Genomic DNA, 27,423 nt, shown 5'->3' with positions numbered 1-27,423 from the left:
CCCGCAACCCCCAACAGAACAAGGCAACAGTGAACGCCGCGCAGCAGCCGCCCGGCGCCGCGCCTACTCGCCCTCGAGGACCGGGCTCACCGCGAAAGCGCCGGGCTCTTGGTGGGGCTCGCACTCCAGGTCTCCCTTGGTGCTCTCGCTGCTGGACAGGCACCCCAGGCCCGAGTCCTGGCTGCTGGGCGGCGAAAACACTGCGTGAGGGGAGAGAACACAGAGCCTGAGCCCCGCGCCGCTGCACCCCGGGGCCCGGAGCGCTGCCCCGGGCCGACATCGGAGAACTCAGAAAGAAGGCAGCGCTTGGAACGGCTGCAACGTTGCAATTTGCAGTAGATACAAAACCGAGTAAAAGGGTCTCTGACCTTCCTAACCTTAGATGAGTTGAGATCCACCTCCAGCACTCCCTTCCTGCCTGCCGTGAATATAATTAAGGGGAAGCTGCAGTGGTAATTTCTCTCCTCATTAACTTCCTGATTGGTTTCAGGCTCAGGATTCCGGCGGGCGGCAGTTTGTCACCGATTCCAAATGGCCAATCGTTAATACTAATGTTTGTGTAACTAACGGCCAGCATCTGCCCGGCTCCGTGTACAACAGCGGCAGCGAGGGCAACATCCCTGCTTCTGCGTTAACACAGTTCTGTTCATCAATAGGGAAATCTATGGTGTAATTAGCAGAACACACCGGTGGCTGGGACAGTCGGAGGGAACTACGTTGCAGTGGATCTCCACTGGCCAGACACCTTAGCATCAATACTTACCGTGCTCTGGATTTTCCTGTTGAGAGGAGAGTACTACCAGGCCGTGGTCTTCAAAAAAGAGAATGCACTTCACAGCCACTGCCTGTGTTTTGGAAGCTATGATGGATCTGGTACAGCTGCACGAGAATAGGAAGGCTCAACCTTGCCCTCCCCCTCCAGCACGAGGTGCTAGCAGTTCCATTACAAATAAAGGGTTGGGCTCGACTCTCACATCCAAGCCACGGGGATTCAGGGGAAATAAGCAGCAGTCCTACGGATGTACCCCATTACTACAAAAGGAAGAAACCTTATCTTGAAAAGCACAAACGTCTCACCTCTGCAGGGCAGTGGCAGTCTGCTTCTGTAGTAACTTCCAAGTGCAGCTTAATTCCCTGATTCGTCCTCATTTTAAACACAGGTTACAGGGTATGCCGTTGAGGCCCCACATACCATTTTCACCTGCTTGTCTGTGACTACATTAAATGGTAATTTCAGACACTTTTAGGGAGTTTTGCCCATTTTTTGCAGTGGTGGAACCTAAGTCACTGATTTTGTGTGGCCTCTCCTTTGATACCGGTGAGGGACAAGTCAATTCTTTAACATCAGTCTCCTGCATCAGACTACTGCTGTCTCAGATTTGATTAAAACAAACGTTTTTTTGCCCAGTAGGATATTAATCTTATATTACCTTCATCTCCTAGCTGAAAGATAAGAAAGAATGCAGTGCTTAGGTAAGAGACTGACAAAGCAACTGCTGAACACTTCACACATCCTGTGAATGCTACTACCAACGTGGAAACAGGAAGCTGGGTTCTCCTCTGCTACCCTCAGGTAGCAGATAACTTCTCCTCTGCTACCCTCAGGTAGCAGATAACGTTCTCTTTCCTATCCATCTCTTCACTTGTCAGCAGGGCTAGTGGCAGAGACCAAGCAAGAGAAGACATAAGCTTCTCAGTCTCTGGATGAGGATGCAGTCAGCGTTCCACTTCACCTCCTCTGCTAATCCTCTGCTTGTGACTTACTGCCGAGGAGCTCCCATTACTTGAACCAGATGTAAACATGCAGATTAGGGGAAAAGTGCAGAGAATGGAGGAGCATTCCTGTTCCTGTAGAAGGGAAGCAGGCTCACCTGGTCAGACAGGCTACCAGAGCCCAAACATACTCACTGGGCAGCCCACACTCCCCTGGTCTGAAGCACATCTCACTTAACACTTCAGGCTAGTAGCTTGTTGCAGTGGTTCATGCTTTGACCACTGCGTAATGACGGAACACAGGTGCTCTCTACATAGGTCTGCACCAGGATGCCAAAGAGCAAAAGCTCCTACAGAACACATAGCAGTCCATATCTCTCTTGGTGTAAACATTCCAGAGATCAGCTCCTCACAGGTCACACAAGGCCACAGCTGTTGCCAGTCAGCAATACAAGCTTCCGCTGAATTTGGCCATATCTGGCACCAGGAAATGTCCCTTTCTCCACAAGGCACCTTGCATTATGAAGCAAACAACTAGACGTCTGGCTTGAACACCAACGACTGCCTCAGTGGCTCAAATCTCCAACTCTGCAACCTCGTTCTGCCCTGATCTAGCAAAGCTCAACATACTTAGGATAAGCAATAAGGAATCCCCCTGTTCTCAAGCTCCAGAAAGTATAAAAGAAGTGATTAAAGTTAATTTTTTGTTAACTCCTGAGTAGCCAGATGGGCAAGTGGCTTATTTCTTTGACAGGATTTGTTAATATCTTTAGTACACATGTGCCTGGAGTGACGGAAAGGCACATTTTAAAATTTATAAATCTTTCTGACAAACATAAAGAAAGCTTTTCCCTACATGGAAGGAGTGCAGTGAGAAACCCACCCAACATGCCACATAGCACCAGTGTTAAAACCCTATGACAGTAAAACTGCAATTTCATTTTTATGATCTATTTACCCAGCAGCTCTACATTAATTTATTAAAAACATGGAGAATGATACAGACGTCAGCCTTTCTGTAGACAGGCACCCACATCTGTTTCTCAGCACCCCAGGAAGTGGTTCCTAAGCTTTTGGACCAGTGGAGCTCCACCAGTCTCCCAGCATTTCTCATGAGGTACCTGACATCATAATGAAACCTCAGATGGAAGGGGTATTAGCACAGGAACATTCCCAGTCACCACTGGGTTGGTTGGTTTCACAAAACATCTCAGAGCTTGGAGGCAACTGATCTAAATAACACAGGCAGCTCTTCCAGTGACAGTCAAAACGGTTCTGGTTTTCAGAGTTGTGAAGCTTGGGCTAGCTACGCTAATCTCTGAACGTGCACAGGAGGATGTAAGCAGAGCCACCTAGATTTTAAAAATAACCTTGAACTACAGAGGTCTCTTCTCTGCAAATGGGACCTACCCCTGTATCCCAGCCTGCACTGCTAGCTTGGACTCACTTTCATTGCATTCAGTGGGAGACACCAAAGTCAGCCAGCAGGTAGGTTGGTAGCTGATAATGAGAGCAAGATACTTGATTTGGGACTTGTAGCCATAAAAAGGCAGCAAGAAAGAAATGAGCAATTCTGTTCCAGTGTTTTGATCACACAGCAATAAAATGTAAAAATTCCAAGATCAAAGAAACAAAACCCATGTTCTTTTTGATTTAAATGTATGAGCTTCATCTGTTTGAGGCTTGTGGCTGATCCTCCCACTGTAGTTACACAGCCCTTATCTGTGTAAATAACAGCACCAGAATTGGGTCTATGATGGCTTTTAAAGATCATTCCTTGATCTAATTACCTTTTACACTTGGGAAACCTGAATACTTTTGAGCCATATGAATCTGAAAAAAAATATCAGCTAATATCACACAGTAAAAGAAGTGAGAAGGGATACGAACCAAAACCAGAAAACCTTACATCTTCTGACACTGGAAACTGCATTAACTTTTAACATGAGTGATCCCTGTAATTCAGTGGACTGAAAAGAATAATACACTTTCAGTGATCTGAGAAAGCGGAAGGATATTCAAGCTTGAAAAGTAAGTATTTTCCTGAGCTTACATTTAAAAAACTATTAAACTCTCAGTAGGAAGCAATTTTAAAAGATTTAAGGTTGAGAGTTACAATCCATTTCTTAAAGCTTTTTCACCTTTTTCAAGGAAAAGAAAAACATGTAGGCCTTTCCCACCTGCTCCTAAGGACTATATACTTCTTCCTAGTGTGTAGACCTAAACCTGCATCTGTAAGCACATCCATGCTCACCCTCAGAGGAAGAAGGGCAAACGAAGCTGTTGCTGCTGTCCTGAGGCAGTGGAGCACAACTGAAGCAGGCCAGGGTTTTGATTTGAGGCAGAAATGGAACTTTTCAGTCTTTCATGGTCTCTTCCTTTCTACAGCAAAATAATTTTCCTTTTGTAAGTACCACTGAAAATGAATGTGCAAGAAGTGATTGCTATTCTAGGCCCTGAAAATCCTATATGAAGTGTCTTTAGCAACCAGCAGGCCTAAGAAATCAGTGGCAATGATAATCAGAAGCAAGACCTGCTGGCTGTGTGAAGGGTAGACGGAAAGAAAAAAGAACTGGGGCATTTCCCTCAGATTACCACCTCAAGGCACACCCATCTCCATGCAGCTACGATTGGCAACGGGTGGCGACTGGGGTGATTGGCAGTGTTCTGAGGGAATGCTGGCTTAGTGTCCTGGAAATACTGTGGATGGGACTCTGTTGGAAGATATTGCTCAATCTGCACTCAAGTTGGTGGTAATCATCACTCTACAGCTCATACTGACACTGCAGGGCTGGCTCTACCACCTGCTGCCAGTAAACAGCCTGCAAGGTACATCAAATGCAAGAACACACGGCAGCTGCTTAACAAAGCATTCATTCAAAGAACAAAACAAAACACAAAATTGGTAACTCCTGTAAAACCAGAGGATCATCAGAATGAACACTGGCTCGGCTATGGAGAAAGAAACACACAGAAAAGATAGAGAAACTCACTACTTTCCTGTTGTGAAGGAAACATTAGAGGAGCAGCAGGAGTGCCAGTGTCCTGACTGTGCTGTATGTCATCTCAAGATGGGCCAAATGAAATCCCAATGCAAGCACACACAAAAATACCAAGCTCAGTTCTCCCAGACCAACTGCGCTCTGCTACCTGTCATCTTTGCGGTGCCTAACCCTGCAAGCATTCCAGCTCTAAAAGAGTTAGGTGACAGAAGGCCAAAACAAAGATCTGTCCCCATTGAACTTTCCATGTATGCCATGAATGCGTTGTTTGAAAGGACAGAGGACTGACTGTTTTACTCTATAATGAAGAAACCAGTGTTAACGGAGGAAAGTTTTTAGCCGAGAAAAACATGTGTCAGCTGTTTTTAAAATTTCTTCTGAACAAAAGGAATCATGCTTTTAAAGCTGCAGAAATTCATGTTACTGAACACAGTGAATGCTCAATGAATCCCCAGTATTTCCTAGCTATTCTGTGCTACTCTGTCTCTGCATGAATGTTGAGACTAAATCTCTCTTACTGACTGAGAATTCTAACCAATACCTCCTCACATACCACAGGTGTGCTGCAGTGACTGTCTTCCTCTCATACTTTGGCCCTCCTCTCAGACCTGGAGTAGGCAGTGCTTCCCAAAGGGTGAAACTCTGGAACCTCACCCTGACACCAGCAGTTTCTATTTGCTACAGCTCATTATCACTCTCTAGCATGGATGTAGGCTTCTTAAGAGAAGATTATGCAGAGCACATAGTAAGATGAGCTATTGGTCTAACAGGGAGACTGATGCTAAAACAGTAATGAGGCACTAATGAAAACTCAGTTATAGATCTGCCTTGAAATGAGAGTTACTCCATGTTACACATCTCAGCTGAAATATCTTTGCAGTTTTCATTTTGATCAATTCATTGTGGACTATTCGGCATTGACTGTAATGCAGACAAATTAAAAATAAAAAGAGAGTGGTGCTCCCTCCTTGCTTTGCATGCCTTTAATACAAGGGCAAATAGTCCAGTTCCAGCAATGCATGCCAATGGAAATTATCCTGCTGTAAGAAGTGTCAAGAACAAGCAGAGCTGCCTTTTCATTAAAAAAAAAAAAAAAGAAGACAAAACATGCCTAAGGAAATGCAATCAAAACCAAGTCCAGCCTGTGTCTCTTAGCACAGATATACTATTTCACAGTAAAGCCCTTTTCCCCTTCTCAAACGCCTACCCTTCTTCCTAACATTTAAAATAATTAGGATTATCTTTTATGCCCACAGTAGGGCACATTCATTGTGTGTTTTCAAATAGCATTAATTCTTGGCATTAGAAGCTCAGGATAAGAGGTAAAGATCTGAATGGAGATCTTTATTCAGCATGCTTTACTATGGATTATCTCATTCTTTTCCAGTTCCTGCTTGTACTTTTAGCAACTAAAAAGGTGGGGCTATAACTTGATGTAATTAGAAACCAGAAGCTGAAGAAAATATCCTCTTGTTGAACTCCCTCACCCCTGCCTTTAAATTCTCTTACAATAATAAGAGAAACAATCAAAAGAGACTTTCCAGTCCTCACCCACCTCCAGCTGGTCAGGAAGGATGCAAGGAAGACATTCTGGAAGCACAGGTTTTGGGTTTTTATTTGAGGCTCCAAATCCTACCTCACAACAATATCAACCAATTACAAAGCAACTGCCATGAGAACCTGCAGACAGAATATGCATCAAAACAGTACTGACTGACCAACACCTTTTACTTCTACCAGTTTTACATTACATGGTGAACTTGATGGGACTAAGCTGGTGCCTGAGGCTATGAAAGGCAGAGAACAGAGGAACTATCACAAAACACTCAGGAAAACCAGGTATATGAAGATGAGTATACTTGCTTTGAATTGATCTGAAGACAATGTGCAAAGCCCAGCAGGAAAAAGCTTGCTAGTGCCAAGCCTAGGTTGGCAGAATTGAGTGGTTACACACCTCCTGGGCAAGATGTTCACCACAAATGCTCACTCTACCAGAGCCACGTCCCAGCAGGGTATGAATCAGTACAATCCCACACAAAGCATTTAATCTTACATTCAACTCCAAAATCCTGATTAATAGTTCCATCCTTAAAGACATACAGTTTTAATGGTTTAACATAGAAAATTGGTGCTTTGGAAGACATGAAGGAAATCACACTCCAAGAACTGGTTATCTCAACATAAAATAAACCTCTTCCACTCTAGTTAATGGCTAAAATGTGCACCTTTATGGAAGGTTGATTGGGTCATCTATAAGTATAAACATTCTGTATGACTACACAACAGAACAACAATTTCCCCATCACAAAGGAGCAAAGATGAAGGCACAGGCTGAGGTATTTCTGAACTAGTACTAATCCTCCAAAGAAAAGGCACTGTGACAAAAAAAAAGTTATCTTTCTTCTCCATCCCTTCCATTCCTCACTTAGTTAAGCCCCTGTGTTGTCCTGTGCATGTATTTGTGCGCTCAGACTGGGAATTACACCAGAGAAATTATTCTACTGCAGAATACCCAGCTCCCTATGTTTTGCACACATAAACATGCTTCTTCAGGCTACAAGTCTTTGCAATGACCATCAGCAGATGTGCTCTCAGAGATCCCAGCTTCCCTTAGACATTCATGGTCCCTCAGCATGCAGTGGAGCATGCTCCACTGCTGGGCAAACCCAATGGTTTGCAAGGGTGTTCTGTAAATCACTAAATGGACAATGCTTTGAGAGGAATTTATGTTGGAAAAAAATACCAAATCAGTTCAAGATGCAAGATTGGAGAGTAGCCACCCAAACATACAAGCAGGTATTAGCGCCCCAGAAAGATGTGAAAAAATGTGGCTATGAGGGATGAAGTGAGCAGCATGGAAACTCAGAGAAAAGCCGTTTACTTCATCACTTAAACAAGGTTGTGACAAAGCCTGGACCTTTCATCTTTTTGTTCCTAGAGGTCACATACAATTCTACACACAACAGCAAAGAGATACACGTTGATGTGTTGTATTCAAAGGACAAGACAGAACAATAGGGAAAAAAAAAGGGCTCTGAATCCACTTTCTGGACTGTTTTTTCTCGTTCTTGAAAGAATTAAGAACTCTGTTCTAAAATAAAACTGAAACCTGCATCTATCAATCACTTTCATGAAACATACAAGTATTTTGCCAGAGGAAGGAACATGTGCCCAAACACCCATTGTAGGTACTTCATTCCACCAGGACTAGTTTTGCACCAATCTGCCTTGCAGAGCCAGGAGGTCAGCAACATCTTGGCCTCTACCACTCCCAGGCACAGCAGTAAGGCAGGAAACACAGTGCCCTGGCACCCTTTTGCACAGCCACCTGCAAAGCCAGGTCCATGAAACCAACTCCATCTTTTGAGAAGCCAGTCATGGGTGGCTCTTTTCGTGAATATTGAAGCAATCCACCTTGCAGATCTGGGTCAGTGCATGCTGGAGGAGACAGAGAGTGACTCTCCCTTCTCACTCGCCCCCGTGCATCATGACAGCATATTTTGCCTTTGTTTTGCTCTGTGTACCTCTTTAAAGATCGTCCAAACAAGTTCATTGTTAATAACTATCTCGCCTAGAAAACACACTGCAATTTACAATAGTGTGGCAGGAAAATGTTTGACTGAAGAGCAATGGTAATTTTAAGGGAAAAGAGTGTTTCAGACTCAGATTAACGTTATCAAGCAGTGGAATACACGGCAAGACAGAGGACAAGGCACAAGTTTTCTCCCTATGTAGCAATACTAGAGAAAGAAAATAGCTTTAATAACCACTAATAACTTCTTGGTGTCCCATGCAGAAATCCAAATCTAACACTGTTTTGGCTGACTATTTTCCAGCTCCTGTGCCAGAAAAGCTGTTAATCTTTACTGGTGTCCCAGAAAAAAAAAACAACAAGAAGTCTATCACAGTTTGTGCAACACCAAGACTAGCCAAATAAATTTTAACTTTAAGCTTTAATTTTGGTCACAGTTCTTTACACTTTTACTGCTCATGATGTCACTTTCAACCTATAAAACAAGGACAAAATCCATGCCAGCTGTCATCAGTCACAACACTCAAAGAGTAACCAAGCAGCTAATAATGATGGCTTCAGCTCTTTCAGCCTTATTGACTTTCTTAACTGTAGAAAATACGGGCTCAGTGATAAAATGCAATACTGTATGGCTTAATTATCTTTTCTGAATATGACTTACAAGCTTTTGGAAATCAAGAGGTTACTAAATAATCAGAGAAAATGCTAAGTCTAATGAAAGTGATCTGTTACAGTAGACTCAATGGATTTTTCACTTGTCAAGAACAGATTTTTTTTAATGTTCTCATAATGTAATCTCCTCTGCTGGCACGGAACAAAGAAGGACCCGCAACTTACACCATGCCAGCAAAAGCTGCAGGAGGCTTGCCACTGATTTCAGCATGAGCAAGACTAAACTCACAAACAACTGCACTCAAAACTGAGTAAATGGGAAAAATGAAGGAGCCTTTACACGTACAGGTTAGAATTCAAGTGAATCTACAGTTTTAAATGCTGAGGAGGCATTAAAGTGAATTAATATTACCATGGCATTACTATTTTTCAGTGTTAACTTTAATGTAGAAGCCAGTCAAGCAGACTTGCTGTCAAATGGTTCAACAAGTACTGGTTAAATTTGCAGCAAAAGAGGGGTATATACATAAACAGAGTAAAAATGTTGCTACTTATTTTAAAGTGAGATTTATACACTCTGAAGTTTAGGAACCTTGTCACAATAAGTCACTCTACTTGAGAAAATAGGGACAAAAACTGAACACAAAGCATTCTTAAGGTAGTCAAATGAGTTAAATGAAGTTTCACACAACATTAGGCTTATGACAGACCCACTGTGTTATATTTATATTTATTTCCACTAACACAACAGCAGCATTAAACGCACCCTGTGAAATGCTGGCGTGCAACAGAGCCCTGTGCTGCTGAGGTGGGGCCTGCCCCAGCTGGCTGTGCCAGCACTGCTGGAAGGCCTGCTCCCAGCCATGCCACCGTGGGCACACGGCAGATGAATGCAGCAAAACCCATTTGATGAAAACAGCTGTGTCTTCCCAGCATGCCTGGTCCTCATCCAGAGCTCTCCCGAAGCAGCAGCCCGAGGCTCCAGGCCTGTCCACATTCACAGGAGCTGACTGGGGTCCCTTGAGCCTTCTGGGGGGGAAGGAAGCCCCCTGCAGGGAGGCTGTGCAGAGGAGCATCTCTGCATGCTCCCCCTGAGGTTTTTGAGCTTGGCCAGCTGGGCTGCAAGGATGAGGTGACAGAAGGACTTGCTCTAGGCTGCAGAGAAGGATGGATTTTCAAGTACCCAAAAATGCAGGTGAATGCAAATCAGCAGGTCCGGGTGCCCCCTGATCCAAGCTGGACAGTTTAGAGCAAGAAGCGCAAAGGTCAGAGCATGGCTGAGGAGGGGTGAACTACTCCCAAACCAAGGGCCAACATGCATTCCTCCCTCCTCACCTCTTTTTATTAGGGTTCATTATGTTACAACTTCATTTCGGCTACCTCCTGCAGAAGCATCCACATAAAAGAACAGCAGACCCCTCTCAGCAGGCCGGTGCTGCCTCCCTCGTTCGCACAAATCTGCCTGCAGCATGTCTTGGGAAGTACTAGTGATAAAATCCAACCAAACTAAAATCACTAGGCACACCTGCACTGCAGCAAAGAGCTGGGACAAAATATTTATGACTTACTTGGTAAACACAGTTTAATGAGCTACAACTTTGTATTTGTCTAAGGGAGGGAGAGAAAAAAATGAGGACAGTAAAGTCTTGATTTGTAGCATTCAGGAGCTTTAAAATGATACTTAAGGGCATACAACTAGCTCAAATCTGGCTCAGACTACAACCTATCAAAATGTGTTTTACATAGCCAAAAGCCAATACAAAAATCTGCTAAAAACTGTGTGTAAATGGTTGTTTCAGAGTGGGAAAAGAAAATATTATTTGCAGTTTCTGCAAGTGCTCTAGGACAGAACTTGAAAGGGAAAATTATTTATAAAGGAACAGGAGAAAGAGTTCACTGATTTTTCCTTTTCTTTCACGTCCAGAAAAGAAACAAAACTAGTGACAAACTGGGCTAAAAGCACTCTTCTATCTCAGCAACCAACTAAGTGATTAGTGGTATGCTTGGGGTAAATAAGCATGCTACCCCCAGCACGGGGATGCAAACCTACGAAGCTTAACTGATTTAACTGGCACTGTGGGACAAATATCAAGCATAGGGCATTGTAAGTGTGCAATAATATAAACACTGTAAAAAACTATGGAAAAGTGGGAATTAATTTGAAGGTGTTAAGCAAAATCACAATTTTTAGTTTTACTTCTAAATGGTAAATAGGCTTCTGCTTTTTCTGCGTTACATTCCAAAATTAATCTCAACAAAATGAAGTGCTCAATCACCAAGCTACTACCAAAGGTACTTCCTGCTTTACCAGTAGGTTGGACTGGGTGATCTCTAGAAGCCTACGATACTGTGATTCTATAATTTCAAATCTGCTCAGAATTTTAAGATAAAACATGTGGACAAAAACATATGCTCTCCTCTGCCTCAGCTAGCCCCTTTCATACATTTGTGAAGTGAGCTGTACCTCTGCAGGTGACAAGAGGTGCAGGCTCTCTTGGTGCAGCGTAGACTGTACTGTAAAGAGACAAAAGGGAGCACCTGGCATGTGCTTGGTGCAGCAGCAGCACGCTCAGAAGGCAAGAGCTGCACCAAGGCAGTGCAGCATCCATGTAGCATCACTGTGCAGCAGCATCATAGCACTGCATCATTGCCATGCAGCCACCCGCAGATATAAGCAGGCAACAAGATTTCCTTGAGCCACTCTGACAAAAGTAGCGAGGACATTTCGAGTCTCCTTACCATACCAAGCGTGTTATGAGGGCAGTGGAAATGCTGACACCCACCTAATTGCAGTGGGAGTGCCCCTCCAGTCCCTTCTGATGGTGCACCCTGAGAAGCAAAGTGCATTTGTGCCGCGATCTGATTTATAGATGTGAACCAACCAGGAAAAGCAAATACTTCTATAGCATGTAAAACGAGTTTGCTGGTTTTGCCAGACAATTTTAAAAGTCTGGTAGTTTTAATTTTTCATATGAAAAGACACTTTGTCTAAATAATCCTTGGGGTGTTAAGGCAGACTAACAAAACGTCACTTAAAACGAAAAAGCAGCTGTAACATTTGCATGTCTGATTTACTGCAACAGGTTTGGAAGAAAAGAATGTAATTTATTACAACCTATTTAGCTCTGCAACAATTGCCCTTCAAAAACCGAAGGAGAGTAATGTAATTGAGCGTACATGCCTTCTTTGCTGCAGAAACCTCAAACAGCCTCGGGCAAGAGCTAATACAGATGTAGTACAAGGCATTAAAAGAGTGCTGGATGCTGTAGCTAGCAATTATCTTGGTATTTAACCAAATCTATCGCTCATCAGGAAAGCGTTTAGTGCAGCAGTCGGAGCGAGACAGGCTGACACGGAGCACAGCTACTTAACTGTCCCCTCCAGCGATTACACTTTCTCAACCCGAGAGCCATGTCAAATTAAACAACTAGACATTGACTTTTCACTTCTATAAACGTTAAGCTATGATTGACAACTCCTGGATGCTACAAGGCAGTCATTATAATCAGCCAACGCACTGCTGGCTTATTTGTGATGTTTCGCCCCCCAGCCCCCCTACTCCCAGCAATTTCCTTCTGGAGTATTTTTACAGCGTGCTACAGGCATGTTTGCTTTGCTTCCTGCAGGGACATTGTTAGAAATGCCACCCCCAACCGGAGACCTTTGTACGTGCATGGGAAAGCAAGATAAAATTAAGTGACTTAACCCGACATGCAGCGTACTTTTTTTTCTTGGTCCAAGCCAGCATTTCTCCATTTAACTCAAATTTGGGGATGTCTGGGCAGCAACAACAGACACAATCACTGCATAATATACCACGAGCCCACCTGTTTTATGTGGCACCTTTCAAGAGTATTTTTCCAAATACTGGCAAGTGTCTTTAAATCTACGTACAACCTACTACAGATGAGAAATGAGGCAAGCCAGAGAGTGGCAAATAAAATGACGATCTGTACAAGAGTATCCTGAATATGTATTACTGAGGGCCTCCACTTCCCTGAGGCTATTACAGCTTCACTATGTCAAGCCACCATTTACCACAAATATCTGAAGACTGCGGCTTAGCAAAGTTACTAGAAACTGAGCAGGCACATAAAGCAGTCTGGGTTGTGAAGAAATATGTTCCTTTGATTTTGTATGCTACTTTCTGGTGCTTGAAAACAGTACGTTATAAGTGACAGCTTTACTCTACACCCCTCTAATTCAAGCCACAAGAGTAACATAAAAGATGTCCAAACTTTCCCCTCTCAAAATAAAAGGAGAAAGTAAAAACATCATAAATGACACTCAACACCTCTGAACTTTCATTTCCACATCATCTCTAAGAAACTTGCTGGGATTCTTTAAGGCCTCTGATGCAGAAACAGGTGAGATTAACACTGTATCATGAAATTAATTCTGAATATGAACAAGCTTCCAGTGCTATTTGTATGCCTAGAAGCCTACAGACCTACATGATTAGTGTATCTGAGGCGTTAGCCTTATGCTGTCTGCAGCAGACCAAATGATAAACTTTATAGTTTAAAAAAAAAAAAAGCCTAACAAATCAACTGAACAAAATTAGCAATGATAAACACATTTGTGGAAAATGTTTTCAGCCAGAAAGTACGATTTCACTGCAGAATGAGCACTCAATGGAAAAACAACAGAAGCTGAAAATAACTGAGGAGGACAAATGAAATATAGTTATCTTCTCTTTTTGATAGTGCCAACTGCAGTCATACTCCCTTTTCCACTTCTGTACTATATTTAACACTCAACATAGATCCCAAAAATCTAAAATGAAATGTAACAGTATTTCAAACACACCTCCTCTCCCTCTGGCTGAACTGCAACACAGTAAAGCCAAAAGACTTCTGTCACAAGTCCAGAACATGACATCTATGCTTCAAAGACAGAGGACAGTCACGGCACACTAAAGACAAGGAAATTTAACTTAACTTCCAGATTTTGCAGTATAGCAGTGAAATAACAATGTCACAGGGTGCACTCAGAAACTCCTTATCTCCCACCTTTCATTTCATTTATTTTTAATCAGGTAACTACCACCAAAGTACCTAACTCCCACTGAAGAAGGTTGCTGTCCTTGCCTGTAGGATAATCAAGACAGTAGACAGCCTTCTACTCATATATACTCATATACAAAATGTCCCATTTACTTTTTGCACTGCCATCTTTCTCACGCAGCTGGACAAAAACGCCTACTATCTCACTTCTTCCTTTTCTTTTTTCCCTTTCTTAGCAACCTGGAGCCAATACTGTAGATGAAGGCACTGAAGTTAGTTGGAAGAACTACCATTTCAGCATACAACCAAACATACTTTTGCTCTTCCGTATCTCCAAGTTTCTGGTTAAGTTCCCCCAGAACTTCTGCCCAAGGTAGTGGGAGGAAACCACCAGCACAGCCCAGCAGTTCCATGCTGATGGTCCGCATCCAGCCACACTGTCTCAGGAGCCACCTCCCTTGGCTGGCCCCAGGAGCACTACCTCATAGGAGCCCCATGCCTTTAAAATAACAGCTAACCCAAAACAAGCAGAAAAAAATAACACAAATAATTGAAAAATGTAAGAAAACTTATCACTCTGAATTTTCAACCAGCAATAATCAAACTTTGTTGTTCCAAGAATGGTATTTTCAACAGTATTTTTTGAAAATAAAAGCCTGCTTCACTGAAAATCTAAGTTGCAACACTTCTAAAAAATAGGGAGACAGTATTAAAAAAAAAAAGGCAGGGTCCTGTCAGAGTAATTTCTTTGTACATCTGCAGTGTTCGCACAGAGAATGTGTGCATAGCATGTGTGTATCCATATATCCATGTGTATATATGTCTGTATCCATATATGCACCCACACACAGGTGCAGGTATGTGTAGATTATATATATTATATATATAAAGCTAACTTTCAGTCCTCGGAAAACAAAAGCTATCCCCATATAACAGCCAAATTCCTACATAACTCAATTTCGACATCTCATCTGGTGTGAACTGCACTCATTCCTAGTGTAAACCCCAGCGTGCTCTGCAATGATATACTGTAATGTCACATCGCAATCTGGATTTACTATAAAGGGCTGCTGACGAGTTTCAGAGCAGTAAACATTGCTGCGAGGTGTATTTCACACTGAGCTGGTTTTTATGAAGAACACTTCACCGCCCAGCCACGGCACCCAGATGATGAATGGTGAAAGATGCATGACAAGCTTCATCATTGTTTGTAAATCTTAACTGTTCCTGCTCACTAACTCTGCAGGCAATTTTCAAAGACAGCGGCCGACAGAAGGACAGCACAGCTTTCCTGAAGGTTATTCAACTTGTACTTGGCCTAAGCTATGCCTGCGAGGAGCACTGGAAATAAACCCATCGGTAACACCCAGGCTTAGAATTAGAAGTATTGGGTGGGAGGGCCAATAGCTGCCAAATTAAGAAGGCCTATCAAGTAGCCAGCGCCACTCGTGCAGGCCTGCTCAAACCCTATGCAGGCATCCCCCTACACAGGCCATGCAAACATGCACTGGTGGCCACGCAGATGGAGGAAGGGGCCACTGTGCCCACATCCCTTGTTCCCCCTGGTCCCCTCACCTAGTCTCACATCACCCAGAGAGTGCTGCACAGGGCCAGAAGACCTGCACAGAGGGGAAACCCTCACCTTCCTTCCTAAAATCACTTCTGCACAGGACCAGTGCTGTGGGCTCTTGCCAAGAGCCACAGCCTGGCTCATGGCCTCCTGCCATCTAGGCTGCTTTCAGAAACTTAGCAACTCTGATTTGCCTTTTTTTTTTTTTTTTTTTTCTTATTAGGAAATCAGCAGCAAACACATCTTTTGCTCGAGTTTCTCACAATCTGCAGCAGGGCTGCATTATAGTGCCTTATACTACATGTATAAGTATATATTACAGTGCCTTATACTAGTCAAAGAGCCTGCAGAAGCTCAGGTCATTGCTCTGATAAGCTGGCATGAAAGGCAAGATACTCTCTGTAAACGCTTTTGCACAGAATGCGCCACAGAATGTGCCCAAGTTCTCCCTTTTCTTAACCAGGGCTAGGAGGATGCAGCTGCATTTGACAGCAAAGCAAAGAGAGGAGCAAGTTTCACTGTTACAGCTACCAACCACACCTTGGTAAGCACGCTGCTGTCACTGCTGTGACAAAACATCTCAACTTGTTTTACCACTCTGTGGTAAAGTTTGTTTTACTACTAACGATTTCCATGAATTTCTGTTCTTAGGGAAAAAGTTCCATAATAAAACCAGAGCACCAAGCCCAAACCCCATGGTGCAGGCTTTTAGAACAGGATCCAGCATCCTTTAAGCATGAAAAAAAAACAAACCACAGCCCCTGCAGCCACTGCCACAGGACCAGCTTCTTCCCCACAGTGAGCAGCAGGGTTCATGAATCAAACCTATAACTCTGCAACCACACAACGACAAGTTTGCTGCATGACTGTGTCCTTTCTCTGCAGTTTTGAGTGAGCAGAGAAGAAAGGTGTTTCAAGAAGAAATTACTAAAATGACTCTCTGAATCAAGAATAAACCGAAGCAGAGTACAATGTAAGCAGATGCTTAAATTCATTCCTTTCCAGGATTTTCTCTCTCTGTCAGTCAGACCTTGGATACTTATTACATACTTACTACATTGGCCAAATCTTCACCAATCCAACCTCACAACACAGATCAATAATTTACAAAAAGGCTTAACCACACATAAAAAAAATAGATCACTCGAGTTTACATTAAATATGCCTCACATTCTCAAATGTATTTTGAATGCTGCTGCCACAGCTAATGAAACAATGAGGCATGAGTACAAATGTCACAAATCTGGGTTAGCAACTTGCTTGATTTAAAAAAAATATTTCCAAACCCAAGCTAAGTCTAAAATTCAGCTTCTCACTGAGAAAGAAAATGACATGTTAAAATGTCATTACCCTAAAAACATCTGTAAAATGTTACAAACTGCCCAAAATCTATTCTGATCTAATCAAAGAATAACAGCATATTGTCCAGCTTTCACACTATTCTGCTCTCGCACCATATCGACAACAAATTAATTCCACAGATTATCCATGCAGCCCAAGTTCTGTGAAAGCAGGCAGAAGTGTCTGAGTACAGCAGATTTATTTAGCAGAGGAATACATATACACCTGTTTAGTTACATATCTATTTGTGTATATTTCGGCACGCATACACAGGTGGCCCCCAACGTACTGTACCTTGCCACTCTAAAAAAGCCACAGAACAGTGATATGTTACAAAACACAAAAACGAGACTGCTGCAAGCAAGAAGAGCAGGCAAGGCTGTGGTTTGCATGAACGCAAACAGAAATGTAAACCACGGCACAGAGAAGCAGTCCAAAGTTTGCAAGCCTTCCTAGCATCCTTGTAATGGGCACCGAAGGGAAGGTGAGCACAGAACAGCCATCTGGGACTGTGAACAGCAGCAATGAGAAAGCACAAAAAGGATGAAACAACTACACAAAATGGAGTGACCTGCTGACAAACATAGATCTTTCAAATGACTGTTAAGGATCTGCAGGATTAGATTATTATCTCTTCCTTTCTTGTTTGGTATCAGTATTTATTTGTAAAAGTTGGATGTAAGATGGATAGTTAGTAGCAAACAGACTCAAGTTTCAGTGAATACTGCTTGTTCCTTGTGCCTAAGGGATGGTACACTCTTGGACCATCTTGGAGGTCAGCTTTTAAGGAAAAGATCCACGAACATACACATAAGAAATACACACAAGCTAAATGCTGCTGAACTGCATCCATTCTAGGAGCAAAATGATATACTCCTCACATACTCTGCTGTTGAAGCCCCTCTGCATCCAGGATGCATTTCTACTGGCATTCTGCTAAGGGATGTGCAGAAAAGGAGCAGAAGTGGTATCCCTCAGACTTACAAGGCCTGGAGCCTGTGGGTAGCAAGAGTCACTCTTCACTTACACAGAATTGTTCCAGACCAGACAGAGAAAAACTTGGACTGTTTCTGACTGCCCTGCCTCACTTCTCCACTGTTTCTGACTGCCCTGCCTCACTTCTCCAAGCATTTACTGCCACAGTTCTGCCAGTGCATCTTGTCAGCTGGCAGCAAATTTAACAGAGCAATTAAATGCAAGGGTATTTCCCCAGTCTCTGAAGCAATTTCTCAGTCATAGCAGATCAGTCTGCTTTGCTGCAGCATGCTGCTTCCGTATCTCAAACATCCACTGAAACAGTACAAATGCAAGGGCACTGTCTCAGACCTTTTGCATACCAGGACTTCTTGAACTCTCTGATCCTACAACCAGGTGCTGTCTGTGACTATGAATGTGATTCTTATCTTGCACAGAATTTCAAGGGCACATATTTATGGAAGAAGACTGTACTTAAGAAACCTAAAAAAGGGGCATAACTTTTGCACACTGCAACCTCACTTGAAGAGAGATATCCTAACCCAGGACATCTCTCATTTATCAGGCATATTACGTTCACTGCATTTCAGCATCTCTTTTACTGAACTTTTCTGCTTAAGCAGGGAGCCAATTTCCGACATACCCTTGATTGTTTAACCACTGGAAGAGACTCTACAGAACTGCTTCATAGTTTGGGTGGGCTTTTCCAACAGCTCACTGGTGTTCCCAGTACAGCACCCAGCCACATAGAAGCAGGAGTGTATTACAGAGAAGTCTCTGCTTTGGTGTTCAATCACTACTCCTTAGTTTCTGCAACTGTAAAACTAGTGAGTTTGTTAAACAGTTACTAGACTCTAGGTAGGATTGACCCCTTGAAAAGTATCTGGAAAATGTCTGAACTGTGCTGGTGACAAAGAAAAAAAAAAAAAAAAAAGAAGAACAATTATTACTAGAAATGTTTTCCCCTGAAAAACAAACATTGTTTGCTGATTTAAGCAAAAATTTTGACATTTTCTATATCAAAACGAATGCTTCATGTGAGCTTTTTTCATTTGTGTTTGGATGGAGTTTCAGACTCTTGCTTTGTGTGGTTCCTGTTTTATGTTCAAGCTGCAAACACAGTCCTGCTTCAGTGCTGCATTACACGCTTCCAACTATCCTGAGACACTACTGAGAAAACAAAAATTCAACTCCATTCCGCAACTAAAGCAACATTTTAAATGCAAGCCACCTTCTTCAGCATATTTGCTAAATATTAACAAAAATGAGTTTGATTTCTGTGCTAACTTTAAGAGAATGCAATGTTATCAAATAAAAGGTGTTTGCAAATAAAATGATGTGCCCCCTCTGCATCCTTCTACTTAAATGTTGATTTTTTTTTTTCTGCCGCTGTCCCAAACCTGAAAAACACCTTCACACTGGTAAGCAAAGGCTCACGTTTAATTCAGTGGAAATAGGGTCCAGAGCTAGGCATCTGGTTGTGATCTAAGCATACACCTCATGAAGTCTCGAATTAAGGTCTTGTGCAGGTATTTCACAAATCTAAGACAGGACTGGCCTCATCCAAAGTCAACTGAAGGTACCTGGCAATTCTAGGCACTGATCCAATCCTGAAAAAGCCCCACCAAAACCAAAACCAAGTATTTCACAGAAAAAAATGTGATCAAGGCAGCTGGCTCTATAAGTCGGACACTCTGTCGTGCCTGCCATATACACATTCTCATTTCTCTACTTCTTGTACAAATAGCTCTCAGCTTGGCTTGCAAAACAAAGACATGCTTTAAAGCACGATCTGTATACACAGAGACTGGTAAAAACCACTCATACACCTTATTTTCTAATTGCTCATTCTGAAAAAAATTAGCAAGGTAGCAGAAAAAAAAAAAGGAAAAGAAAAATGTTGGAAAGTAGACTAAAAAATTCCTCTTTTATCTAGAAATTATTATGTACATGTTATAACCTCATGATCTAAGAGAGCGTTCTGAAAACATCCTTCTGTCATTTCTCACTGGTTTCTGTAATTTCTTCTCCCTCTTTTTTCCAGTTTGCAGAAGGGTAGCAGCTGTGCTGGTTGGAAGCAAAGCCATTTTACTTAGAACATGTTCAAATTGCAAGGCAGTTGAGTGATGGTTTTTTGCCATTCAGCAAATGTCAGTCCATTATGATATGCAACACTCTGTAACATGGTATGACCTCATATACAAATGTCAAGAGCTTACTGAGAATTTTACATCATTTGTACAAACAAAGAAAGTGTAAATCAGTGGTCTGCTAGCTCATTTCCCCTTCCTTTCAACATGACTAAAAAGACAGTTAACTTAGCAGAACAAAATTAATGAAATGGTCTGGCTAAAATACTGAGAATATATGAACTGGCAAAACCTCCATAAACCTGAAGTTACAACTGAAGTGTGGGTAATAGACTGCATGTAGTCTAAGACAATCTCTGATCTGTGGTTGGGAATTTAATAACCATTTGTGTTGCAGAGACTAGTTTCAGAAGTTTTAAAAATCTGGCTGCAAAATTAATTTTTTTCTTTTGACCTGTTGATTTTTCATACGTATTACTGCATTCCTGTAAAGTTTCTATGGGAACAGATCTTATTAAAAAATAGTTTTGAGCTTGCTGCAAGAGCTATTAAGTGAAGTTGTACAGTCTGCATTATAGAATGTGTAAGAATAGATGCTCCTAATATTACACTCTGGACCTAAAATCTGCATATAAATTCATAGAAAGAAAACATGGTTCTGAGCATGGTCATCACTTCAATCACAGAAAATTAAAAGAGTAAAATGTAAGTCGCTCATTTAAAACATGCTCTAGAGTTGTCTTTAAAAAGTAGCAATCACCAACACCATAGAAGGTTCATATAAAGTAGTCAAGCATTGTACAGAAAGACCAGTCCAGCAATAAACGGAGAAATGCGTGTGTGCCTTCTAAAGGGGATGACATGTAGCATGGATAGTCAGTACTTTAAGGGATCTGCCACTGACAGTCTGCTGGCTGACTCAGCATCCACACAAATGGTAACGAGAGGCAAAAAGCCTCACGCTCTCTAGGGGCTGTGAAAAGTAAATCACTGACTAACAGCCTGAGAATATGATGTTATTTGTAGAGGGAAAAAGTAAAAGCAGTCATTTCCTCCAAGAATAGGCATAATGAAAAAGAGGATGTCTCTAAGAAGGCCACGAAACAGGTATGGTCCTACTCACATGCTCAACTTTCTCACAAAAATATTTGTGCCTCTTTCACCCACTACCTCCTGCTATGGAAAAACACTTCTTCAGAGTCTGGAAAATGCTGTTTGATCTCAGTAAATTACATCTCACTGCTTGTCGGTTTCTGATTGATGGTGTAACTTAGGGAACAATATCTGTGTGGGGAATATTGTCTGGAGAAGCAGTCAAGGATTATTGAAAATACAGTATTTATGCAGTTTAAAAATCAGTGGTACATTACGCACAACTTTTTTCTAGAGTGATGAAAAATTACTGAAGTGCATTTGGGAACAAAGGGTATAAGGTCTTTTGTCTATTTGTAAGAACACTCAACTGGTAAGACTTCTTAGTGAGTTAGTAGTGATGGATGCAAGAAAAAGTGTCAACTGCAGTTGAGCATAAAGCCAAATGCTTCTTTGACCAATCAGCAGAAAGAAAGACGTCATTGCTCAATGGTGGTCAGAGAAAGGGGAAGAAAATAAAACTGAAGAAAAGAGAAGGAAAATGAACCAAGGATCACTGATTTCTCTAAGCCATTTAGAACTACTGGAGAAGCAGAAAAAAGCCTCAGGTTTTATCACACCATGTGTTGTTTCTCCATTTATCTGATACGTCATATTTAGTTGGAAGACTTTCAGAAAACAGCCACTCTGAAACAGCAGCCACCACTTTCGCATAAATCATCCCAGGCTTATTGAATTGAATTGAATTCAAGGGCTCAATGCTGATTTACACCAGCCACAAATATGACTTAAATACACTTCATCTTCCAAAACTTTGAGTCATTAAGGAGACAACCACAACAAAGTTTTTCACCACAAATCAAATGCAACAGACACCACAACATCAGCAACAAAAAGGTCATGACTGGTAACAGTTAAGGGACCTAAGTAACATGCATCCTTTCATCAGACATTAAGAAAGGATCCACACACACGTGTGAAGAGAAGATTCATACTTTGAGGCCTGTGAGGCACTGACACAGGATGCTCACAGAAGCTGTGGATGCCACAAACCTCGAGGTGTTCAAATTCAGATTGGATGGGCCCCTGGGCAGTCTGATCTGGTGAGTGACAGCCCTACGCATGAAGAGGGTTGGAACTAGATTATCTTTAAGGTCCCCACCAAACTGAACTATTCTGCGATTCTGTGATAAAATTATCTTCAACGTATAAGTGCATAAAAGAAGCAAATGGGTCTGGATGCCGTTGTCAGTGCTGTCATTTCATAGAAAGGATAAACATCACAAAAATTCATCAAGTATGAAGGAAACCAAAGGAAATACTTCCCATAGACCACATAAAATTAAACTGCCAAATTCATTGTTACAGAGAGACAAAACGCATGAAAAGGCATCTGGAAGAATTAGCTCAATTCATGGAGTGTAGGTCCATGCAGGTAACTGAAAATTATAGTTCAAAAGCAATCAACTCAGGACACCTTCAAAAGCTGCAGCAAAGAGAATTCTGGACACAAGAAGTAGAGTCACTCAACTCTTTCTGTTTTTCTTCTTCTCTATTATCCTTTACCACCTGCTCCAGAGAAGGAAGCAGTTACATGGAGCTTGGTCTGCTCCAAAAGGACCACTTCATTTGTTATGTTACTATTCTACCCTGCAGGAGCATGAGACTAAGGAAACAAGAGAAATGTTGTCAGAACACCACAGTGTAACTTCACCAACTTGTCTCTAAAAATGAATGCAGATGACCTCTGAGATAACCAGGAACACTTGATGTGAAAAAACATTTATCTGTAATAGTTCCAAGCAAAGCATTATGATGTGATGAGTCGGAAAGCAAACACAGAGGTGAGTCTGTAAAGGGTGTAATGATACTGCTGGGATACAAGAATAATTTCCACAAGTGGTTCAGAAGGAAGAGAACAGAGGCTCAATGGAGGGCTTGTGGATCCAGGGGGAGAAATCATGAACACAGTTTACGAAGAGAAAGACAGCTGGAGCATCTTTCTTTTGGAATAGCTTTGTGAAGAGCACAGACAGGAACCATCTCTAGAGGCCTGTCATACAAACCGCAAGAATGTACACAAAATGTACATCAACTCTCCCCCTCTACTCTGCCCTGGTGAGGCCTCATCTGGAGTATTGCGTCCAGTTCTGGGCTCCCCAGTACAAAAAAGACAGGGATCTCTTGGAAAGAGTCCAGCGGAGGGCCACAAAGATGGTGAAGGGCCTGGAGCATCTCTGCTATGAGGAAAGGCTGAGTGAATTGGGTCTGTTCAGCCTTGAGAAAAGAAGACTGAGAGGGGACCTGATCCAGGTCTATAAATATCTGAGGTGTGGGGGGCAGAATGGCGAGGCCGGACTCTTTTCAGTGGTGAGTGGAGACAGGACAAGGGGAAACGGCAGGAAACTGCAGCATAGGAAGTTCTGCACAAATGTACACAAGAACTTCTTTACAGTGAGGTGACGGAGCACTGGAACAGGCTGCCCAGGGAGGTGGTGGAGTCTCCTTCTCTGGAGATGTTCAAGACCTGCCTGGATGCCTACCTGTGCGACCTGCTGTAGGGAACCTGCTTTGGCAGGGGGGTTGGACTCGATGATCTCTGGAGGTCCCTTCCAACCCTTACAATTCTGTGATTCTGTGTAACTAACTGCTCTACACTACAAGACTTCTGAAATACAAGTTTGCCTCACCATACAGAAATAGTTTCACTTTACCACTATCATTCACAAATAAATCAGCTCCTAAGGATTCTGTGGCACCTTCTGTCTGACACTACTTTCCTTCCCACCACCCACCCACATTTTGAGGATACCTATGCCAGGTCAAACTGGTACCTGAAGCCCCAGCAGATCCACCTACCTCTCGCTTTCGACTCTGAGTAGGAGGGTGTGTCCTCCGAGGCCAGTATCTGTGTGACGCAGGTGGGACTGCCAACCCCCTGGCCCAGGTATGAGGCGGGTGGGTAGTAGGAGCACATCCGGTACTGGGAGCTCATGGCGTGGCGGTTCTCCATCCCTTTCATCTGTAGAGACAGAATTGCAACAGCTGCCCATGAAAGCTGAGCCTCAGTGTTGTGTCCACACCCTCTGCCCCATGGGCATACATCTCTGAAGGAGGCAATCACAGGGGCTGCAGAAGCCAAGTCCCTATGCACTGACCTTAGAGCTCTGCTGTGTGTCAGTGCCACCCAGTTCCAGGGAAGATGACCCAGTCCTATAAGAAATCTAGCAGCAGTAAAGCCAGCATGCAGACCTTACCTCAGTTAAAGCTGCATCTGGCACATGGACACATAACATCACAGTGAGATTCCTCACAAGCCCTCCACTTATACCACTAACAGGGCCACAGGAAATTTTCCAAACCCTTCATTTACACACACTGACCAGTGTTCAAAGAAGGGCAGGAGTCCACCTAGCCTTACAGTCCTGAGGAGACAGAGACGTCCCAGACCAGTGACACTTCTCTACCAGGAGCCCACAGGACAGCTAAGACAGTTCTGCTGACTGACTTGTGCAAGACACATCCAACTGAATCACAGCGCTATACACATGCAGCCACAGTGTTTTCTTTAAAATTCAGTGAGACGAAGAACTATCTTCTCTGCTTACACAGTGCAACCAAGTGGTGGGCAGCCTACAGAGTACATCTGTCACAAAGCCGTAACAGCACAAACCACTGTGCTGTGTCACCTGAGTCTGACAATGGCCAGACAAACCTTCATCCTTCCCAGATCAGGCAGTCAAGTTGGCGGCACAAAGAAAACAAACCTTACTCCAACACCCTGAAATGATTCAAAGTCATCTTCATGGAGAGGCGGCAGTGCTTTTAGTTTCTGTTTTGCAGAAGACCTACCATCTACTATTATTTGTTCCAAAACTTTACAATGTATCATGGCAAGGGGGTTGGAGATTCATGATCCTCGAGGTCCCTTCCAACCCTGGCCATTCTGTGATTCTGTGGCCATATAATGCTCAGGAAACCAAAAGCACCAAGTTTTTCACAAGATGATGATTTTCATGAGGAAAGTTAATGCTAGTTGATTATATCTCCCTAAGTTTTCTGGCCAGTGAACAACTGGCAGATGGGAAGTTTTGTATCAGGCACAAAGGTAGCAGTGCCAACAGTACAGTATGTCAACTATGCTGTAAGATGTCACCTCTGCAAGGCAAAGTCCTCTCTGCTGCATTTCTACACACAGTCCTTCTGCCCTTGCTGGGGCAGGACTGTAGGCAGCATCCCATTCTCAAGATGTTCACCTCCCTCTCCTGCATGTTTACATACATACAGTTAAAAAAAAAGGTAACCTGATAGAGATGGTGGTATGTTAGCTGTAACAAAATGGAGGAATGGCTCCCTGGCACAGAAACCATCACATTCTTGCTTGCATTTTCTGCAGAGCATATGCAATGACCTGTTTCCTTTCAAACCTTTTTTTCAGAGTTTTTTCTCCATTTCTTAAAAAACAACTCACCTAAAATCTCTGGATTCAATGAATTATTACTACTATTATTATTAGTGTGTGGTAGCTGGCTAGCAAGAGACATGTTTTATAATCTTATTACCCACACCAAGTCTATGAACCACAGACCGACCGACAGTCAGAAGCTTGGCTCTGCAAAGAATATGCTTGTGTATTAACCACTGAAGAAAATCTAAAAGCTTTTCGTTTTGTTTTATTAAACTGTTTAGAATACACACCACAGTAAATCTGAACCATAAGGTTTCCTTTTTATAGTGCTTAGCAATCCTATTCTACAGTAACAATAAAAAAACAACCAGCCATAAAAATTCTTGACCTTAGCGCTGCATTAAAAAGGGGTTTAGGAGATGATTACCCAGTGAGAAGGGGCACTTGATCCGTATTAACTCCCGCAGCTCTGCAGAGTCTTTGCACTTTTTTTGAGTGCTACAGCCAGAAAGAGAGTTAAAAAAGAACCAGAGGAGGCCAGTGGCTATGTGGGTTGTTTTTAATTCAGGCCAGTGCAGCCTACCAAGGGCTGGAGCTGGGTGCTGTGATGGGTGCTGCTCCACAGGTCATTTCCTGGAAAAACATCAGGGTTCCAGTTCCAGGTCATGCATGGATGACAGAAGGAGATGCCTTGCCCTCTGGCATCTCCTGCTGACTTCATCACTGCCTCCCATGAGGTCAAAACAGGCAAGGGCTTGGATGGTCCCATGAACCACTCTGATCCATCCTACCATAAGCTACTCTCCACAGTAACAAGGGGTGTTTCTGGATGTGACACAAATTCTGCACACTCTGCCTTCCAAGCAGGTACCTTTCATCAAGCAACTTCATGTCCTCCCACTCCCTCCTCTCCTCTGACAAGCCTGGCAGTTACACCCATGGCTGCCCACGGTGTCTGATCTCACAGTACTACTATTCTCTCTCCCTCATCTCTGCCCTCATGAGGCACAACTTGTAGAACTGCATCCAGGTCAGAGGCACAAGAATGACACAGAGCTGTTGAACTGGGTTCAGAAGAAGCTCACAAAGATGATCAGAGGGCTGGAGCACCTCTCCTATAAAGACAGGCTGACAGAGCTGGGCTTGTTCAGCCTGGAGAATGCTCAAGCTTTCTCTTTATTGCAGCCTTCCAATACTTGAAGGGAGCTTAAAAAGAACGGACACTGACATTTTACACAGTCTGACAGTGATAGGGTCAGAGGGAATGGTGCTAAACTAAAAGAGATGAGATTTAGAATAGAGATTAGGAAGGAATTTTTCACTGGGGGTGGTGGGGCACTGGAACACATTGCCCGTCCCTGTCTCATCCCTGGAGGAGTTTGAGGCCAGGTTGGATGGGGCCCTGGGCAGCCTGGTGGGTGGAAACCTTGCCTACCTCCTCTACATAGCACTTCCCTCCAGCACCACACCACTCATGCCTTGCCCCAGCCACAAGATGAAGAGCTGATTCACCTCACTGACTTCAGGGAGAGACACAAGTCCTCTGAGAAGCACACCTGGATCAACCAGCATTTACAAGTTCCCTTGAATAGTACAACACAGTGTACTTTCAGTAACTTATTAATGGACATATGCAAGCAGCAGTGATACACTTATGACCTATGAACAAATAAAGAGGGCTTATAAAAAGAATGTGCACATTGGAAATTCCTTCTCTGTCTGCTTGCAGAATCAGTACGGGGAAACAAGAAGCAGCAATTTGTCCACTAGAAGCATAACTATACAGCCAGCACAGCTCTACAGCAGTGTCCAAGGGTGATACAGCATGTATCAGAAGCCTGAGGAGCACAAACAGGATGCCCCTGCATTGGTTCACAACATTCCAGAGAGCCCTGCAAAAAAAATCTGCTGAATAGCTGGAGGGAGAGCAGGGTGCTCCTCCCAGATTCCTGGCAGCATCTGCACAACCTCTGAACATATTCCTTGTGGAGGAATAACCACAAGAAATAAGCAAAGATGGTGGTAAACAGAAAGAGAAGAGGTGAGGCAGGCACAGCTGTTGGCTTGCTCCTTCTCCCAGCC

General features: G+C 43.0%; 1 protein-coding gene across 1 annotated transcript in view; it reads right to left on the bottom strand.

Moving 5' to 3' along the window:
* Positions 1-63: 63 nt before the first annotated feature.
* LOC122171705 (doublesex- and mab-3-related transcription factor 1) overlaps positions 64-27,423 on the bottom strand; it is a gene marked incomplete at its 5' end in the record, with an annotated part of 52,402 nt that continues 25,042 nt past the window's right edge. The window contains 2 exons of the mRNA XM_042839446.1: positions 64-200; positions 23,793-23,955. Coding sequence (XP_042695380.1) covers positions 64-200; positions 23,793-23,955 — 300 coding nt within the window. The remainder of the gene's footprint in view (positions 201-23,792; positions 23,956-27,423) is intronic.

This window comes from Centrocercus urophasianus, unplaced genomic scaffold, assembly GCF_019232065.1.
Source record: "Centrocercus urophasianus isolate 14NV4802_14NV808 unplaced genomic scaffold, USGS_Curo_1.0 seq_925, whole genome shotgun sequence".
NCBI lineage: Eukaryota > Metazoa > Chordata > Aves > Galliformes > Phasianidae > Centrocercus > Centrocercus urophasianus.
This window is presented reverse-complemented; position numbering and strand designations above follow the sequence as displayed.